This window comes from Peromyscus eremicus, chromosome 15, assembly GCF_949786415.1.
Source record: "Peromyscus eremicus chromosome 15, PerEre_H2_v1, whole genome shotgun sequence".
NCBI lineage: Eukaryota > Metazoa > Chordata > Mammalia > Rodentia > Cricetidae > Peromyscus > Peromyscus eremicus.
In genome coordinates, this window is record NC_081431.1 from 3,906,519 (window position 1) to 3,927,671 (window position 21,153).

Here is a 21,153-nt window from a genome sequence, read left to right on the forward strand (position 1 = left end):
GCTGCCAGGCATGGGTTCAACCTAGATACTTGGAAACAAACTTGGGTCCTCTGCAAGAACAACAAATACTCTTAACCACTGAGCCGTTTGTCCAACTCAGAGACCCTAAAACAACAATAACAGGGCTGGAGAGATTGCCCAGTGGTTAAGAGCACTGGCTGCTCTACCAGAGGACCTGGGTTTGAATTCCAGTACCCACATGGTAGCTAACAACCATCTATAACTTCAGTTCCAGGGGATCTGACACCCTTTTCTAGCCTCCACAGCTACCAAGCATGCTTGGGGTTCACAAACATACATGCAAGAAAAACACCCTTACACATAAATTTTAGAGAACTGAGTATGGTGGCATGTACCTTTAATCCCGCCACTTGGGAGGCAGAGGCAAGTGGATATCTCAGTTTGAGGCCAGCCTGATCTACATGTAAGATACTGTCTGAGGAAACATGCACACAATAGGATGGTGATTACCAGGGGCTTGTGAGAAGGGCTAGTCAGATGTTATTTGAAGAATGCAAAATTTTGTGTATACACATGCATGAGCATGGAAAAGGCTCTGGATAAACATACAGTATGGTCACCACAATTAGTATAGATTTTTAAATGCTCATCATATTATGAGGTGATGGATTATATCATAGATCTATCTAATCATTCTATAGTGTATACATGTGCCAGAACATCACATTTATCCTTAAATTCATATAGTAAAAAGTACAGAAACACTATGTGCCTTCTGATCTCATTTTATATAGCAAGGTAGAGGTGTGCTATGTGTTACTTGCACACACAGAAGCTGTTTGAAGTGGTCTGCTGGTGCTTTAAAGGTTTTCTTTCCTAGGTTTGCAAGTATCTGTTTTATTTGGGTGTTTAGGGATCAGGCAGTTAAAGAGGGGGTAGGAAAAATACTAGGAGAGTATGGTAGAAATGGAATGATTTTAGGTTCTTACTTATAGGCAAATCAACCCTTAGGTGATATTAGATATGATTTTCCTTGGGGAGCATTCAAGGACTTACATCATTTTCTTTCTGATTTCCATGTTCCTCTTCATTTTCAGTAATGGCATCAAGTAGCCAGAGTACTCCTGCCAAAGCCCCCAGAGCCAAGAGCGGTCCGTCCATTTCCTCTCCGTTGTCAGCAGCTTCTACTCCAAACTGTGCTGGAGACCTCCCTCTTCCTTCAAATACCCCCACGTTCTTAGTCAAAACCACTCCTGCCAAAACCCGGTCTCCAGTCGGCAGAAGAGGCTCCATCTCTTCTGTGTCCCCCAAGCCACTCTCATCTTTCAAGATGTCTCTTAGAAACTGGGTGACCCGAACACCTTCCTCATCACCACCCGTCACTCCACCTGCTTCTGAGACAAAGATCTCATCTCCAAGAAAAGCTCTCATTCCTGTGAGCCAGAAGTCATCACAAGCAGATGCTTGCTCTGAATCTAGAAATAGAGTGAAGAGGCGTCTAGACTCAAGCTGTCTGGAGAGTGTGAAACAAAAGTGTGTGAAGAGTTGCAACTGTGTCACTGAGCTTGACGGCCAAGTGGAGAGTCTTCATTTGGATCTGTGCTGCCTTTCCAGCAACCAGGAAGCCCTTAGCAAGGACTCTGCAGGTCCTCCCAAATCAAGCCAGATTGAAGGTGCTGGTACAGGCATCTCAGAGCCTCCTTCTCCCGTCAGTCCTTATGCTTCAGAAGGCTGTGGAACACTGCCTCTTCCTTTGAGACCTTGTGGAGAAGGGTCTGAAATGGTGGGCAAAGAGAATAGCTCCCCAGAGAGTAAGAACTGGTTGTTGGCCATGGCAGCCAAACGGAAGGCTGAGAATTCATCTCCACGAAGTCCATCATCCCAGACACCCAGCTCCAGGAGACAGAGTGGAAAGACGTCACCAGGCCCGGTAAGCCTTCAGTGTGGGAGGATGCATGTCCTATTTGAAGGGGACCAAATGCAGTTCTCAAGTTTGTCTGGGACTCAGATTAAGTTTGTTGATTATTTGACAGCCCTGTTACTCCATTAAACCCTTCATCTGCTCATACTCCTCAGTCTCACTGCTTGATTCAGTAAAGTCTTCCTCTCCCCATCTAGGGTGTCAATTCAAAAATATCTCTCCTGGGAGACAGTATGGCATCTTTTTTTTTTTTTTTTTTTTTTAAGTAAAGTTGTTATTCTTGGGAAACTTGCCAATATCCATAAGTAGATTTTCAGCTTGTAATTGCATTTATGATCAAAATGAAACTTGGGTATTTTAAAGTAATTAAATTACAGATTCCTTGGTTTGTTTTTTTTATGGCTTTCCCCAAGTTTGTGATCATCTTACATACATCAGTATTCTGAATACTTGTGTTTGCTCTTTTAACCTAAATTCAGCGATTCAGTGTAATGTTACTTATCTTTTTAAGATTCATTTAAATGAGATGTTGTGGGAGAAATAAGTGAACCTTGCAAAGTGTGTGACTTAGAGTGGTGGAGGTAACTGAGCATTGAGTGAGCCATGGACACCAACAGAGGGGTAGAGTGCCGCTGTTATTCAGTGTGCAGTTATGGGGAGGGGCTTTCAGCTCCATCATGACTCACAATAAATAAATAAAACTCACTCTGAATTGAGGAAGATGACAGGAACATAATCTATAATTAGGAGCAGAAGTTAGGTATCCTTAGGCCAGTACTAGTGAGGTGAGTGTCCTGCTCCATTTAATGTCCTTAGCCTAGGCTATGCTTCTAGGAAAGGAATCGAGGAATATATAAAAGCTACTTACTATACGAGCTAAAACAACTGTTTTCTTCCCTGAAAAGTAGGAGAACTCTGCTCCTAGCCAAAAAATTGTCATCAGTGTCCCTCTCTCCCCTGGTTCTTCCCCAACCCCCATGACCAGGGGTGAGGTGAGAAGCATTTTCACCAGTAATGTAAATCTCAAAGCTTTAAGAATGGTGTGTTAGGGGTTGGGGATTTAGCTCAGTGGTAGAGCGCTTGCCTAGCAAGCGCAAGGCCCTGGGTTCGGTCCTCAGCTCTGGGGGAAAAAAAAAAAAAAGAATGGTGTGTTAATCTTTTTTTTTTTTTAAGTTTTGAGTTGTTTTATTTGTTTTTATATTTTATTGACTTGCAGGTTCTCACTGTGTATTCCAGACTGGCTTTGAATTCAGGACCTTCCTGCCTTAGTCTCCCAGGTGCTGAGATTATGGGAGTGTGCCACCATATACAACTAATGTTTCTTTATCAGAAAAATGTTCCTTTATTGGAAAACAATGTAGAAGTGATAGCTGGTTTATCAGTTGAGGGGTCTGATTTGCTCAGGAGAATGGCAGCTATAATCTAGACACTTGCTGAGATAATTTACAACTTTAACTTGGGAAGTCTCTAACTCTCCATTTTCTTCTAGGTCACCATTACTCCCAGTTCCATGAGGAAGATCTGTACATACTTTCGTAGAAAATCTCAAGATGACTTCTGTAGTCCTGAACACTCGACTGAATTATAGATTCTAATCTGAAAGTTCACTGAACTTGGGTCTACAAAGATGGGGGTGAAAAGTGACTTTATAATTCTGGTCTTTAAGAAAATGGTCATCTTTTCGTTTTGGAAAATTTAGCAGACCTAGTCAGGTCACACTGTCTAGTGTAGACACAGCTTCCTGGGGTGAATGCCGTTTCCATTTCATGTGATGGTTTGTCATCTGTAGCCTTTTCTAGCAGTCTGTGATGATGACATCCAGCTCATGGAGGCAGAAAGCAAGGCATGCCTCTTGTTATCCTGAAACTTCTGTGTAGTGGAGTGTGTCCAGCACAGGGCCCATCTGTGAAGGCAAGTCTGAAGACATCCTCTGAAGAAGATGACTTAAGCGAGCATGGTCTTATTTGAAATATATCATCTGTTCACTATACTTCTGTGTGTGTATTTTTCAAACTGTAAAATGTGATATTCACATAAGTACATTCCTGTTGTTTCCGTGTTAAAATACAGCATCTTGAGCTGAAGTCATGCCCATTTTAAATGCAGTGATTAATGTCAACTAAGGGAGAAAGTAGGAGAAAACAACAGAAAGCTGTGGAGGTCCCATGGATTTTGTTTATTTGTTTTGTTTACCAGATTTCTATCACAAACAAGCATCGCTCTTAGGGTGCGGTAGGGGGCTGTTGAGCACTTTGTTGAGAGAGATGCCTTATAAAGTCAGTAATTATACACTGAAACTAGGGCTTACATTTAGGTGTAGTTCTCAGTTCTCTGGGGTTTGTGACTTCTTTTTTTAATGTCATCAGATTTTTAAGATAAAGTAATTTCTTACTGGTATTTTTATAAAAGATGTTAGCTGTGAACTGAAAATCCAGAACCTGGAAAAATACAGCTTGGTTTATTTTTACAAAAGGCTCTAGCTTTCTAGTATATTGGTAAGCAAAAACACAGCACTTTATCTAAATGGTTAGTGCAGAGGGTGTGTCAGCTGACTCTAAATAGTATGTGAAGTGCTTTAGCCCTTCTTTCCCTTAAATGCTACGTGTCAGTCCTCATGAAATGAGCATCATTATATCCTCCTTTGGAGGCTCTCGGAAAGAAACTTTATGGTCAGGGTAGGTACCCCCTTACAGTTAGGAAAGGGTTTTTTCAAATCCCCGAGGGCTGGTTAAACTTTATTTCTATCGTGATTGCCAGGTGGTGGTGTCGCACACCTTTAATCCCAGCACTCGAGGCAGAGTCAGGTGGATGGATCTCTTGAGTTCAAGGACAACCAGGGCTATTACACAGAAACCATGTCGGGGGACGGGGAGGACAAAACTTTAATTGCTTTGAGGTCATAAGTTAAGTTTATAAAACAAGCAGGACTGAATAAGCATTGATTTTTTTTTTCCCCCCTCTGGTTTTATTCAAGAAAAAAAATTAAAGGAAGTCAGATTAGTCAAAAACACATACATCGCAGCTTTAGCTGAGTGTTGAGGAATCTGCAGTGATGTTTGCTTGGTGAGTCTTAGGCAGTAGGGAGGTATTTTTAATGATGCATGCCTGCTAATAATGTTGATATCTCTTGCTTTGTAAGCCAGTGGTGGTAGTGAAGCAGGCGATTCATGTCCACATCTGGCAGCACTGTGAGTGAAGCTGGGGTAAGTGCTGTCAGAAACTGCAGGCTCTATCTGCTTGGGAATCTAGACCACAGATGGGTATCAGAGGTGCTGTGTAACAAGGCAGGGGTTATCCCTGCCTCTTTTTAGTATCAGACTTTGAGTCACTAAATAATAAGCCTTTTATCTTATCTGATGTTCTTTCCCATGCTTTTTACACTGACCTAGACGCAATCCACACAAAAAGGAATAATAATCTAGAGTCCTTTTTGCTTGCTTGTGGAGTAAAATGTGTTTGTTTACAAAGATATAATCTAATTCAAACTGAAAGGTTCTAATAAACGGTTTCCTCAGACCTTGGATATTTAGATGGCTTCAGTTACTTAGTGTGCTGTTTTGAATTAAGAATGGCCCCCATAGTCTGATGTTTGAATGCTTGGTCACCAGGGAGTGGCACTGTTTGAAAGGGTTAGGAGGTGTGGCCTTTCTGGAGGAAGTGTATTACTAGGGATGGGCTTTGAGGTTTCAAAAGCCTGTGCCAGGCCCAGTCTCCCTCTCCCCTCCTCCATTCCCCCAACCCTGGCCTGTAGATCAGTAGCTCTCAGCTCCTGCTCCAGCTCCATGCTCTTGTGCGCCCTGCCATGATGATAAAGGACCAAGCCTCTGAAACTGTGAACAAGCCCCTAGTTAAATGCTTTCTTTTACAAGAGTTGCCTTGGCCACAGTGTCTCTTCACAGCAGTGGAACAGTGTCTACAGCACTTGGAAAAGTAGCATGGGTAAAGTAGTTCTTTGTCAAAATAAGTACTTTCATCCCAAACTTTTCCATTTGGATATATTCCAAGCAGTGTGGCTATGTTGATACTAGTTTCTTTGGCTTTTTTGTTTTGTTTTTCAAGGCAGGGTTTCTCTGTGTAGCCTTGGCTGTCTGGCCTGGAACTCAGAGCCACTTGCATCTGCCTCCCAGTTGTGTGGGAGGTGTACGCCACCACCTCCCTGTTCTTTTGGCTATTTCAAGGCTTTTGGGTGTTTAATAATTAGTCTCTTGAAATATCTATTGTGGGCAGCACATATTATTGATGACAAACTGTAGCTGCCTTTGTGTTGAGAAAGGGGTCAGCCCACAACCTGTACCCTATCCCTTATCAGAACTGTGCTAAGACTTCTGAATACATTGTCGATAGTAGGCCTATTTACTCTGTGGGGTGTGTGTGTGTGGGGGGGGGCTTTAATCTTTAATACTCCTCATACATACGCTCAAAATTGGTCTATGGGGTCAGTGAGATGGCTCACTGAGCCTGATGACCTGAGTCCCTATCTGTTAGCATTCAGATCTACCCCTTGGGGACCAGGCCAATAAGCAGACAAAGTCTCCTTTAAGAGAAAACCCCTCCCCCTTCTCTCTCTTTCCCTCTCCCTTCTCTTCTTTCCTCTCCTCCCACAAGGTCTTTCTACACATCCTCTCTTCTTCTTTTCCCCCTTCTCTTTCTCTTCTCTCCTCAGCCCTTGCTCACTTTCTCCCTTTCCCTTCCCCTAATAAATCTTTCCATGTGAGTGCTGCCTGCATGGTGTGCCTTTCCTTGCAGCTCCCACCCGCCATGACCACCTCCCACCATGTCTGCATGGCATGTCTCTTTCTCACCCACTGTGGGGCCCCTCAGCTCCAACCCACCTGGTGAAAAGAGAACCACTTCCCACAAACTGTCCTCTAGCCATCATATGTTCCTTGGTGTGCATATTCCCTACACACACACAACTCATTTTTTTCTTAAGAAAAAAAATAGCGTATGACCATATTCTTAAAGAGATCACATGTCTGGTCAGCGTGTTTGTTGAGAGCCTATCTTAATACACTGATGCTCTTGGGGCTGTTTTTGTGCTTTTCCTGATCCCAAGAGAGTCAGACTTCCTTTCATACTGTTCACAAAGCACAGGCCAAGTAGTCTCACAGAATCAGCTCACAGCTAGGCAGTGGAAATAACTTCTCACAGCATCGATGGGAGTCGCTGGTAGTGTACTAGGAAGCTAAAGTCCTGGCAGTTCTCAAGGGCTCGGTGCAGGCCCTGCCATTGCTTGTTCGGTCACCCATTGCTGCTCACAGGATTTTTGAGGGGACCTTTGCCACATACTAACCATTAAATCTTGAAATACTAGAAAACTAGATGTGCCGGCCCTTTAGATATTGGTTAAAAGTTAAAGTTCACATTTTATTGAAGTTGGAGTGAACTGAATGCTTTACTAGTGCTGATGCCAAGACTAGGGTAGCCATTCTGTTGTCTAAAATATAGAAGACCCTTTTTTTAGCCGGGCGGTGGTGGCACACGCGTTTAGTCCCAGCACTCAAGAGGCAGAACCAGGTGGATCTCTTGAGTTCGAGGCGAGCCTGGTCTACAGAGCGAGATCCAGGACAGGCACCAAAACTACATGGAGAAACCCTGTCCGGGGGGGGGGGGGGGGCAAACAAACAAAAAAACCTTTTTTATGTGGGGCAATATTTGAATGCATACTAGTGTAGAGGTTACTCAACTTTTAAAAACTTAACCAGGCTGGGAGGAAGACCCAGTAGGTTAAGTGAATTAGGTGCTTCAAGCATCAGGAGCAGAGTTCAGATCCCTAGAACCTACACAATTGCTGGGTTGTTGGTAAATGCCAGCTGGGTGTGGCAGCCTGCTAGTAATCGAGCTCTAGGAAGGCAGAGATAGGATCCCAGAGCAACCTGGCTACTTAGACTAGTCTAATGAGAGAATTCTAGGTTCAATGGAAGAGACCCTGCCTCAAAGAATAAGTTAGAGAATGATTGAGGAAGACTCCTGATGTCAGCCTTGTGCTTCTGTACACACATGCATACACACATGAGGAAACGTATACATGTGTGCCCGAGTGTACGTACGGCAAGCATCTACACAACCAAGGGCACTGTATTATTAGTAAAGAGGCTTGCTTGATTTCAAAGCTCACTGCCTTCTCTGTCTGCTAAGCCAGGAAAGCATTTCAAGGATACAGAAATGTTCCATTTATACCCATTTCTCTGATTTCTCTAACTTGCCACGTGTCCTTTTCTGTTTTGATATTCTAAATTTGTAATCAAGCCATTTTGTGGACTATGAGCAGCAATGGCACATTGCAAGATGCCCTTGATTGGAAGTCTTTCCATTTCACCTGCCCTTAGTGGTCGTCACCTGGGTACAAGTCCTGTGTGCGGCACCTGGTTTTCAGTTATCTGTAGGTTGAGTTTTCTTGCCTGGCCCACAGTCAGGACAAATCTCTCTCACCTGCCAGCCCCACAGTCCCTCAAACCCGACCAAGTAAACACAGAGACTTATATTGCTTACAAACTGTATGGCCGTGGCAGGCTTCTTGCTAACTGTTCTTACAGCTTAAATTAATCCATTTCTATTAATCTATACCTTGCCACATGGCTCATGGCTTACCGGCATCTTAATATGCTGTTTGTCATCTTGGCGGCTGGCAGTGTCTCTCTGACTCAGCCTTCCACTTCCCAGCTTTATTCTCCTCCTTGTCCCGCCTACACTTCCTGCCTAGCCAATGGCCAATCAGTGTTTTATTTATTGACTAATCAGCAACACATTTGCCATACAGAACATCCCACAGCAGTTATCACAGGAAGTTAATTTATTTATGGCACTTCATGAGCTCAAGCAGCACTTAAGAGAAAATACCACGATCACTTCCTAGCTTGGAATCCAAACCCTGTTGGTTCTGGATGACTTCCTGTCTGTAAAGTGTGTTATGTGGTTCTTAAACATAAAGCTTTTAAGATGGTGCCTAGTGTACAATAGCAAGCATTGGACAGTTACTATCAGCCATTATTCTTAAAAGGCAAGGAGGGCAAGAATTATTATTGCCTACATTTGGTAGACATAATGCTTAAGCAGCAATCCTATTTTGCTTCCATGAGGTTGCCATCTATAAAGGTATGGGTACAAGGCAGAATTAGCTGGGAAGCTTTTCTTGGGGCTCAGGCCTTCCACAATCCCGACTAGTACCTATCAAAAAACGTGTGCTCCCATCCACCAGGTGCTTGAGGTCTTGGCTTTGTCCCCCATGTTCACATAAAGATTCCAGAGATGATTTCATATGCTGCCCACAGCCACAGTTGAAAGAGGCTGTAAACTACAGATGTGTATGGGAACAGCTGCAAAGCCACAAGCTGCTCACACAGCTCACTGTCTCTTTCCTGACTTGGCCTTCGGCAGATGTACCCACTTTTGTGAGGAAGCAGCAGAGTGGCCCTGCAGAGCTGGTTCCCACCACTAGTTCTGTTGTGAGCTTGGCAGTGAGCAGAGTAAAGGAAGGGAAATGCAAAGCACACCCCTTGCTGTGTGAGCAGCTACTTCACTCCATACAGAAAATTGACATGCCTGCAAAACAGAATGCTTTGCTCCCACAATGACATCCTTCCCCAGGCTGCTTCTGGTGCCAGTCAATTTATTACCATTGTCACATGGGTGCCAAAATATCCGTGACAAATGTAACGCCATGGTTCAACCTAGCTTCTGCGTATCAAACCCATGCCGCCAATGTACTCAAGGTGCGGGTTTCCAATTTACAGGTACATACAGAATGTGGCATCCTCTTGTCTTGTCGCCTGAACCCCTTCCAGGATTTGTGCCAAAAACATGGATTCAAACTAAAATGTTATGGGTGAGTTTTTTCCCCTTCTGTCAACAGTGTTGCTTGCTTTTATAGCCTAAAGGTAATTCTACAGAGCAGCCTTTCCTCTAGCAGCGCATACCAGGTAATGCTTGTTGATGAAATAGACTCTCAAGCCCCTGGCCTTGCCATTGACTTGGAGTTAGCAAATGTACTGTGTCGATGGTCATTCAGCACCATGCTTAATTTTACTTCTCCCTTCCCACCTCCTCCAAGATGCATAAACACAATTTTCCAGGGATTATTTGAAGTTCTCATTCTCCCTTGTTCTCTGTATTGCTTGGGATTGGATTCAGGGCCTTGTACATGCCACTGAGCTACACCTCCAGCACTTCCAAGAAGGACTGGACAGCAGCATAATAGGATTTCTATTAGCTTACCAGCAGTTGGTGTACTTGTGATGTGTCCAGTAGGAAACAGTGCTTCCCAGAAAGCCATGGCTTCACAGACTCCATCCCTACTCCCTGAGGCAGCAGGAGCCCCAGCTGCAGGTTCTGCTTCCCTCCTTCACCCGCCCTTCCCTTTCCTGCACCAACACGGGACCAGCAGCCAACTTAGGAATGACACACGTGTATGACTGTAATTTGGTTGCCCTGTTGTCTTCGGATAAAAAGCTAGGAGCTTGCCACGTGATGGTGGTACGCGACTTTAATCCCAGCACTTGAGAGGCAGAGGCAGGTGGATCTCTCTGAGTTCTAGGCCAGCCTAGTCTACAAAGTGAGTTCCAGGACAGCTAGGGCTGTTACACAGAGAAACCCTATCCTATCTTGGAGGGAAAAAAAAAAAAAAACCAAGATGGGGGAGCTGGAGAGATGGTTCAGCGGTTAGGAGCACTGGCTGCTCTTCCAAAGGACTCGGGTTCAATTCCCAGCACCCACAAGGCAGTTCACAACTCTTAACTTCCTGTTCCTGGAGACATACATGCAGGCAGTACCCCAGTACACATGAAAAATATTTAAAACAAAAAAGCTGGGAGCTGGGCTGGAGAGACAGCTCAGTGGTTAAGAGCACTGGCTGCTGTGGTGGTATTGTGTTCCCCAAAATATTGTGCACCCTAATAAACTTATCTGGGGTCAGAGACAGACAGCCACTAGATACAAAGGCTAGAAAATGGTGGCACTCACACCTTTAATCCTAGCATTTCAGAGGTAGAAATCCCCCTGGATCTCTGAGTTCAAGGCCACATTGGAAACAGCTAAGCATGGTGACTCACCTTTAATCCCAAAAAGCGAGCCTTTAATCCCAGGGAGTGGTAGAAAGCAGAAAGATATATAAGGCGTGAGGACCAGGAACTAGAAGCATTTGGCTGGTTAAGCTTTCAGGCTTCTAGCAGCACAGTTCAGCTGAGAGCCATTGGGATGAGGACACAGAGGCTTCCAGTCTGAGGAAACAAGATCAGCTGAGAAGTTGGCCAGGTGAGGTTAGCTGTGGCCTGTTCTGTCTCTCTGATCTTCCAGTGTTAACCCCAATACCTGGCCCGGATTTGTTTTTATTAATAAGACTCTCTAAGATTCATGCTACAGGCTGCTCTTCCAGAGGACCTGGGTTCAGTTCCCAGCATCCACATGGCAGCACACACCTGTCTGTAATTCCAGGTCCAGGGGATCCGACACCTCGCAGACATACATGCTACAATGAATATAAAATACAAATAAAAAAGTTATATATAAAAAAAGCTGCGAGCTGAGGGAAATGGATATCTATTATCATTCTCAAGTTTCACAGAAGCCAAGGGCCAAAACCAAGAGCAACTTGCTTCAGGACAGTGTTGGCTCTGGAGTATCAAATGAGATGAAGTCATCCAAGGAGGCCTTGTCCTCTCGTGACCTTGCTCCTGGTTAGGTGTTCAGTCCCTGTCCCTCCTAGATATCCCTAAGCAGTAGGCATGCCCACCTGGACATTCAGAAGGCCTCTCAAATTTAACATGCTTGAAACTAAACCCTTAAAAAGCTGATCTCACCTTGGTTACAGCAATGCCACCCTCCAAATTTCAGGCCAAACACTTGGTCATTGTATGTCTCTACAGCCCAAATCCCGTTCATAATCAAATTCTTCTGGTCTCCCTTCAGAATTCCAGCTCTGCTTCTATGGACAAAGAAATAATGGATACAGGGCTCTTCTCAAACAGCCGGGAAAGTGAATCAAGGAAACAGATCAAGGATCTCCAAATACTGGACAAGAGGCGATACAGATCTGTGCTCCAAGGGAAGGGAGCCAGATGAAGTGGGCACACAGCTGTGGAGGAAGCTGTCATAGAACAGCACCAGAATGGAGTACCCAGACAGATCAAAGGTTTTGCTGAGTTTGAGAAACAAGGGACTGAAGTTCGGAGAAATCAGGTCATCTGGAATTTACTAGATAAAATGCCAAAGAGGAGTTAATGACCTGGAGAAGGAGCTCCATGTAAAGCATTGTATATGGCTGAGTGCCAGTCTGTGTGTACACGGGTGAAACTCCACACAGCCCAAAAGCAACCTCGAAAGACAGAGTGCTGAGGAGCGACCTGAAGAGTCCCTGAGAACTGGGCTCTGGCTGGAAGCATTGATGCTCTGGCTAACCAGAGTAGAGAGACCTTGTGACAGACAGTATTTCCAAAGATGGCTCAGCACCTCCAGTTTCAGGGATTCTTCCACATTCTGCTCTCCCACATTGAAGACAAAGTTGAATTCCATTCTCTCCCTTCACCATGGTTTATCGTGGCTTCCACCCACTGAGTGCATAGTGATGCTTTGAGGTTAGAGTGGAAAAGGTTGTGAAACTTCTAGACACCCACAGCTACACCACCTCTCCCTCAGCTGACACCTGTGGCAACATGGATGATCTCTGAGGATCTTAAAAGAGCTCCTTGGGAGAGCTGGAGGAGGAAACATCCTCACATGGGATTGACTCTCAAGTAGACTGATGCCGATTCAGCCCATTTCAAGGTGATCCTGGAAGACAGGGTGAGGAGACATCTGAGCCTCATGTGCCTATCCTTCATTGATCAAGAAAGAGAAATCACAGGAAGTTAAAGAAATGGGGTCCAGAGAGATGGCTCAAAGGTTAAGAGCACTGACTACCCTTGCAGAGGATCCAGGTTCAGTTCCCAGCACCCATACAATGATTCACAATTGCCTGTAACTCGAGTTCCTGGGAATCCAATGCCCTCTTCTGGTTTCTGTAGCTTCTGCATTCATGTGGTGCACATAAACTCATGCAGACAAACACACATACAAATAAATAATTTTTTTAAGGAAACAGATTCACAGATAGTGGTGAAGGACTTGGCTCACTGATCAAGAACTTGGCAGAGGGAAGATTAGAGAAAGTCCAGCACAAAGATGTCTACAGAAGGAGAGGTCTAAATGCATAGTTACAAAGTGAGGACATCTCTGTGATACCCACTAAAAGCAACTGCTGTGGAACCAAGCAGACAGGACTCAGCAGTTGGTGTCTGGTCTCCTGGCCCACTGGCCATAGAAACACTCACCTAGCAATTGCAGCTGTGCTGTCCAACCTGCTGGAAGCTGACACTCTTGCCCAGCGGTTCCCAAGAACCGCTTACACTAGGCTTACTTTCTTTAAATTTTTTTTGTTTTCGAAGCAGAGTTTCCCTGTATATCTCAGGCTGTCCTGGAACTAGCTCTATGCTCTGAGTACCAGGCTGACCTTGAACTCAGAGGTCCACCTGCGTCTGCCTCCCAAGTGCTGGAATTAAAGGTGTGAGCCATCTGGTCCTACTGACACTAGAATTCTTTACCCTGGAAAAATAAGTTTATCTGGTCTGAAATGAAAACATATTCCATGCAATTTTTTTAGATCATGGACTTACAGATAAAATGTAAAGTTATGAAAAATTTAGAAAAAAATAAAAGAAGCTGGGTATTGTGGTGCACACCTTCAATCCCAGCAGATGGATCTCTGTGAGTTCAAGGCCAGCCAGCCTAATCTACAAAGTGAGTTCCAAGACAACCAGGGCTGTTACACAAAAACCCTGTCTCAAAAAACCAAATATAAACAAAAAAATTGAAGAGAAAACCTCTGGGCTCTAGGGATAGGCAGAGTCTATGAAGCACAAATGGAAAATGTGAAGAATGTAACCTGTAAATGACACCTGGTTTGTGTGTGAAAAGACAGTCTGCAGGGCTGAGGAGATGGGGGGAGGGGAGGGCGGTTAAAGTGTGTGCTGTGCAAGCTTACGGACATGACTTCAGATCTCAACACCCTCATAAAAAGCCAGGTGTGGCAGCATCCACCTGCAATTCCAGCACCGGGGGAGGTGGAGACAGGAGGATCTCAAGGTTTACTGGCCAGTCTAGTCAATCAATGAGAGACCCTGTCTCCAAATGAGGAACAGGGAAAGACACCTGGCATCAATTTCTGGCTTCCACATTCATGTGTGTGAATACCAAACTCCCCCCCCCCCCCCTCTCTCTCTCTCTCTCACACACACACACACACACACACACACACACACACACACACAAAGCCACAACCTGGCAAAGCACATATCCAACAAAGAACTAGAACCTAGAGTATACAAAGAACTCTTAAAACCTGACACTAAAAACTGCCCAGCTAAGACAGACATCGTGCTGAGGACAGAAAGCGGTGAGCGCCAGCAGGAGGGAGATGTAAATAGAAGTCATAATGAGATAAAACAGCATCAGCACGTGCAGGTGAAGACTTGAGAGTGAGTCAGACATCAAGGGTGGGCAATGAAGTGGTGTGGCCATTCTGAAGAACAGTTTGGCACTTTTTAATAAATCTAATATCCAATTACCAAGTACCAGCAAATGTACTCTTGGGCATTTGTCCCAGAGACATGTTCACACAAAAACCTGCATACAAATGTTCAGAGGAGCTTTGTTCAGAATAGTCCCAAACCTGGAAACAGCCCAGGTGTCATTCAGTGGGTGAGTTGAGACACACTGGCATGTTTTTACCAACCAATGCTGTTGATGAACACAACTGGATGAATTTTGAGAAAACTTAGCCAACCTGAAAAGGCAATTCCAAAGAGGACATGCACGTATGATTCTATTTAAAAACAGTTCTCTGCTTGCTCTTCTTTTCCCTGTGATGAGAGAGATGGACCCAGGGCTCTTGCAAGCTCTGCGAGCACTGAGCTGTGCCACCAGCCCCCACCAGATGTTTGGGAAATGACATTTTAGGACACACCTGTAAGGGAGGGCAAGGAAGTGTGGTTATGAAGCCAACAGAGGGACCATGTGGAGATAGAGATATTGTGTACATTGACCGTGAGTGGACTCATGATAGAACTGGAGCCACCTGAGTAGGCTGGGATACTGTCCCAAGTACACCTTATCCTCATTGCAATTTACTCTAGTTTTGAAAGGCATTACTATAGGAGGAAAGTGGGTAAAATACACATGGCGCCTGCCCACTGTGAGCTGGGTGTGAACAGTGCCTGAGACGGTTGTGGGTTGTAGTGGGACACTGTGAGCTGGGTGTGAATGGTGCCTGGGACAGTTGTGGATTATAGTGGGACACTGTGAGCTGGGTGTGAACAGTGCCTGAGACGGTTGTGGGTTGTAGTGGGACACTGTGAGCTGGGTGTGAACGGTGCCTGGGATGGTTGTGGATTATAGTGGGACACTGTGAGCTGGGTGTGAACGATGCCTGGGACAGTTGTGGATTATAGTGGGACACTGTGAGCTAGGTGTGAACAGTGCCTGGGATGGTTGTGGATTGTAGTGAAAATCATCCAGACCCACACCTAGGGACTAAAACAATTATGAGTGCTAGCTGCAGGAGGTCCACAGCTGGGTTGCTCCCTCTACTGTGCGGTCAGCTGCAGGGAGTTTCCTTGGTATTGAGGAGGTCCCCAACCTCAGACTGTCCCACGGGAAGATAAGGATCCTAGCTGTAGCCCCCATCTGCGGTGCCCCCCAGGAGTACCTGTTATGATTTGACTATGAAGATTTCCTCACAGGGTCATTGTTGAAGGACTGGTCCGTAGATGATGGTGCTGTTTCTGGAGGTTCTGGAAACGGTGAGAGGTGGAGCCTAGCTGGAGGAAGTAGGTCCCAAGGGACAAGTCTGAGGAGAGGAGCAACTTCTCCGGTCTCCAGACCTCTCTCTCTCTGCTTCCTGGTTACCATGTTGTGGCCTGTCCTGTTCCATCAGGCCTTCCTCACCATGACAAAATAAATCTTTCTTCTCATTTGTTTTTAAGTCAGGTATTTTATCTGAATGACAGAACAAAACAAAAACAGAAAAACGTAGTATTTCCAATTAACTGAGCACACCAGAAGAGATGCAACCAGAGGACTGTGTTAGAGGAGGGATGAGGTCCGACTCGGCTCTCACAGGACCACCATGCTTGCTCGGAACAGATGGGAAGGGCGAGTCCAGAAGCAGACGGGACAGTGAGGAGGCTCCAGTGGTCCAGGTGGGAGTTCATGGTTATGTGGCTCAAACTGTCCCGGCGGTGGTTCTCGGGAGTGCTCGGAAGTTGATTCAGTAGGTGTCTGCCTCCTTCCTCCAGAAGGCAAGCTGTCTGACGACAGAGACTTCAGCTTTCGGGTACTGCACTGTCATCTACAGTTCCTGTAACAGCTCTTGGCATGTAGTAGATACTAAAAAAAGTTAGTAAAAAATAAAGTTTGGGGACTTTATCATTTAAGTGTTCACATTGCCCCTCCCCCACTGAAGAGAGCTACATCCTGCAGTACAGGTACATCAAAACGACCACAGAAGTACTGTACGTACTGTGACAGTTAATCTTGACTGTCAACTCAGCAGGATCTAGAGCCATCCAGAAGACACACCAGATGGACTGTCTCCTTAGTCTGTGAGCCAGAGTAAACGCTTAGTTGCTTTGGTGTTGTTCAGCACTATCCTCCAAGCGAATTACCCACTCCAAGTGAATTACCCATCATCGTCATGGGACTAGCTATGTCTACCAGCAGAAGATCATCCCAGTGGGGATGCTTGAATGTTGACACCCCCTCATAGAAAAAAGGCAGGGAGGGTCCTTGGACCTTCACTGGTGTATCCAGCAACATTTCCCGGGCAATTGTACCCAATCCTGCCCTAGTTGTACAAGGTCCTAGGGTCTCAGGGAGGGGCTGAAGTATATAAGCTGGAGAAGCCTAGGAAAAGAAGGTCTGTCTACATATCCATGGGGTGGGGAGCTATCATCCATGCTGGGTGCAGACCATCCAGTGAGGCTGCTCTCCAGTCATCCATGCTCTAAACAAGCCTAATAAACTCATTGGTACCACAGGGTGAAATTTGGTGGATTTTGTGAGTAGGGAGGGTTCTCCCTCAGAGAAAGAGTTTTAGCAACCTTTTGTCAAATGTTTTTGTTATAGAAATAAGAAAAATACCTAATGCAGGCAGGAAAAGACTCAGCATGACCAGCCATAGTCACCCACTCCAGACGGCCTCTCCAGGTGGACACATTGGAGGACAAAGGCCTCCTGATGTATGAATTCATCATCTCAGTCCATCTGGTTTACAACAAGACTCAACTGTTAGTATTCTGTCCTGCTCCTTGGAAACTCGCCCCTTAGGGCTGCCCTGCGTCCTGACATAAAAGCCTCATTTTAAGGAAAAAACCCTCCCCTTCCTCTCTCCATTTTCCACAAGGTCTGCACACGTCCGCTTTCCCTTCCTTCTCTCTCTTCCTGTCTCCCTCTCTCCCATCTTTCTCGTCATCTCCCTATTATAATAAACTCTCCACGTGGATGCAGCACCTGGGTGTGAGTGACTGTTCCACAGCCCCCCCCCCCCCCCCCCCCCCCCCGCCGCTGCATCTGCCCGCCATGTTTCCCCCCACGCGTGGGATACCCTGGCCCGGCCAGCTGGCGTCCCCACACAATATATCCTAACACCAACAATGGAAGAGAGGAACTGAGCCCAGGGTGCTATGGCATGAGACCAGAGTCCAGGCTGCCATTAGGTGCAGAGGTGTAAAGCACAGAGTTGATGACGTTTTAGGGCCTTCAGAAATATTTTAATTTTTTTTAGAATCAGAAGGAAATGAGCACAGTAATAATGACCACACGACAAACCCAGGGTGGGCTCTGCTCATCTGTTTAGCCACACAGCCATGAACTATCACTTTAGGGATGTTTCGTGGAGAAAACCATGCCTGAAAAAAACCACAACTTGGTCCCACCTAACACAGCTCCAGGGTGCCGGCTACTGTCCAGAGCCAGAGAAACTGGAAATGGGGTGATGCCTGCTTGTCCTCATTTGTCCTCACCACCGCCCCCTCCCCGTTTTCTGATTTCATGTTATAAAGGGGCAAACAGAGGCTCTGAGATCTTTGGAGATTTTGCCAAGGCCACAGGAGTAAATGGCCGCACTGAGTTCTGTGCTGAGCACATCTGAGACCTTCCGTGGATGATGGCTGCCTAGTGATGCCTGAGTCACAGGCTGAGTTATGCAGGGATACCTTCCCCAGATCTGCCCCTGCCTACCACAGAAAGTCCCACCCAGAGCCACCGGCTCGCTCCACTCTGTCCTTTGTAAGCCTCATCTCTCTCATTCCCAGTGCCAAGCCCATGCCCCACCCTGGCTCCTCCCTGAATCATAAGACTGGGGAAACAGGGTTGAGTGAAGATTCTCCACCCTAGCAGCAGAGCAGGCCGCCCTCCTCTGCCTCTCCTGTACTTCAGGACAACAGTAAGCCAAGATCAGCCTGGGAAGGGCTTTTTCCTTATCATTCTGCACACAGGCCAATGAAAAGGTCTGCGAAAACTCCGAGGGCCTCCTCTGTCCTTATCCTAGCTTTACCCTGGCCTTCAGTCCAAACTCAGGGTCAAGTTCTTGCCTGGTTCTCTAAGATGGCCTGAGTCTTCTTCCATGTGCTGCCTGTTTGGTGGGCAGGACTTGGGGAGAGAAGGGCTTATCTGGATTCCCGCTTTGTAGGTAAAGAACTCAGCCTCTGGCTGGTGATGTGACTCAGCTGATGAAGAGCTGGCCGAGCACGTGAAGCCGGTTTAGGGGCAGCACCGGCACTCCTGACTGATGCCTCGCGTGGGTCTCTCGTTTGCTTTGTCTGTGGTACCTGTATTCTGGCTTGCTCGCAGGTTCAGCACTCACTGCACACTTGTTGAACATGATATACTGGCCACAAGTAAGCGTTAGAGACCAAAGCCGCCTGTGAGGGCATGCTTATTGGCAACTACAGAGAAGTGAGCAGTCTTCTCTAACACACCACACAGTCTGGCCAGCTCAGTCAGTAGTGGTTGCCATAGGGAAACCAGTCGCCTGGTAGAGAAGCAGTTATCGGTGATACACACATGTATATGCCACACAAAATAATTTTTAGTTGAGCTTGGATAAGTGAAACAAGACCCCAAGACCTTGCATTGAGCTATTTGACACAGCTGAGGGTTACACTATTTATCTGCTGGCATTCTTCCTAAGAAAGAAGACCCCGGAGGGACCTCGTGGATTTAGCATTGGAGATTTCTAAAATGACAACAGATTCTTGGTTTTGTATGAATGTGTGTGTGTCTATGTGTATATGTGTATGTGGGGGTGTGTGGTCTGTGTGTGTGTGTGTGTGTGTGTGGTGTGTGTGATGTGTGTGTATCTGTGTGGTGTATGTATGTATGTGTGTGCTGTGGGTGTATGTATGTGTGTATGTGTGTATATATGTGTAGTGTGTGTGTGTGTGTGTGTGTGTGTGTGTGTGTGTGTGTGTGTGTATGTGTGTTGAGACAGAATCTCACTCTAGTCTGGGCTGACCTGGAACTCATTGTGATCCTTGTGCCTCAACTGCTTAAGTGATAGGATTCCAAGTGTGAGCCTCCACACCTAGAGAAGAGAGACAATTTTGTCAGGCAGGCTTGTGAATAAGCAGAGAAAGGTGCCATCCATATGTGTTTTTTGAGAGAAAAGAGGGACATCTTGCCCTTATACAGGAATGCCTCCACACACCACCATGTGTAATGCCCTCACTCAGTCCTTAGGGCTCTTTTAGCTCTGAGTCTCCATTTAAAGGCGGGTAGTGAGCCAGTGAGATGGTTCGGTGGGTAAAGACACCTGCTGCCAATCCTGACATCCTCAGTCCCATCCCTGGGCCCACATGGTAGAAGGAGAGAACACCCAACCTCTGCTCTACCCCATCCCATAAATAAACACAATGCAGTAATTTATTTTAAAGGAACCAGAAGCAAAAGGAGGACATTAGTACTAGGAGGCCTAGTGACCTCGAACATAAGGCACAGTATGCCACACACACCCAGACAGGATATGATATGGAAGTGAAAGGTGGGTTAGTTCAGTGGTTCTCAACCTGTGGGTCACAACCCCTTTGGGGGTCACATATCAGACATCCAGAATACCAGATATTTACATTCCGATTCATAACAGTAGCAAAATTACAGTTATGAATTAGCAACAAAAATACTTTTACGGTTGGGGGGTCACCACAACATGAGGAACTGTATTAAAGGGTCCCAGCATTAGGAAGGTTGAGAACCACTGGGTTAGTTGAATCCGGGTTTGGCAAGCTGTTACCACAGGCCAAATCTGTGATCGGTCTCTCTACCTGCTTTGTTACTGTTTTGAGATCTTAGTACATAACCCAGGCTGGCCTGGGGCTCCTCCTCTTTCTGCCTCAGCCTCCCACGGGTGCATTACAGGTGTGCACTTCCTGCTTTGTAGAGTAAGTGGTAGTGGATCACGGTCACGCCCATTTGCTCAGACATTGTCAATGGCTGCTTTTCCACCATAACAGTGTGGGGAAATAATAGCTGCCAGGATGTGTTAGTCAGCTCTTCATGGCTGTAATTCAATACCTGAGGCAGGCTACTTAGTAAAGAAAGAGGTTTGTTTGTGCTCATAGTCCTGAAGACGTGTCTCAACAGATGCTGAAGCCTTCACCACACCACAGCAGGAATGCATACAGATCTTTCTAGTCAGATTTTTCCTTATAAAGCCAACACTGTTCATATGGGGCCCTGCCCCAGCAGCATAATCAGCCCTGACCTCTGCAGACAGAAATCAGTAGAAGTCTTCACCCTCTAATACCATGAGCAAAGAGCCCTGGATTAGACCTAGGCTCAAATTTGGAGGAGGACAACTTTATTCAAACTATAGCTAAGGATCATAGAGATGCAAAGTCTAAAAGATCGATAGCAAACAAAACAAAACATAAAAACGGGCGGTGGTGGTGCATGCCTTTAATCCCAGCACTCAGGAGGCAGAGGCAGGCAGATCTCTGAGTTCGAGGTCAGCCTGGGCTACAGAGTAAGTTCCAGTACAGGCAGGGATACACAGAGAAACCCTGTCTCAAAAAAAAAAAAAAAAAAAAAAAAGATGCATGACTGTCCTCCAGTATCCATCAGAACCTTCCTCGGGTGCTCACTGTGTGTACGACACGGCAGTGCCGGCAAATAACATACAGTGAGACACAGTGTCTGCACACATCCTCCTACGTGTTCTAAGTCACCTCTAGACTGGTTACAGACAG

General features: G+C 45.9%; 1 protein-coding gene across 4 annotated transcripts in view; it reads left to right on the forward strand.

Moving 5' to 3' along the window:
• Positions 1-3,966, forward strand: part of Dtl (denticleless E3 ubiquitin protein ligase homolog) — a 35,201-nt gene extending 31,235 nt beyond the window's left edge. For all 4 annotated transcript variants that reach the window (XM_059280632.1, XM_059280634.1, XM_059280636.1 and 1 more), the window contains 2 exons: positions 1,059-1,891; positions 3,372-3,966. In XM_059280632.1, the coding sequence (XP_059136615.1) occupies positions 1,059-1,891; positions 3,372-3,470 (932 nt within the window). In that variant the 3' untranslated portion in view covers positions 3,471-3,966. The remainder of the gene's footprint in view (positions 1-1,058; positions 1,892-3,371) is intronic.
• Positions 3,967-21,153: the final 17,187 nt, after the last annotated feature.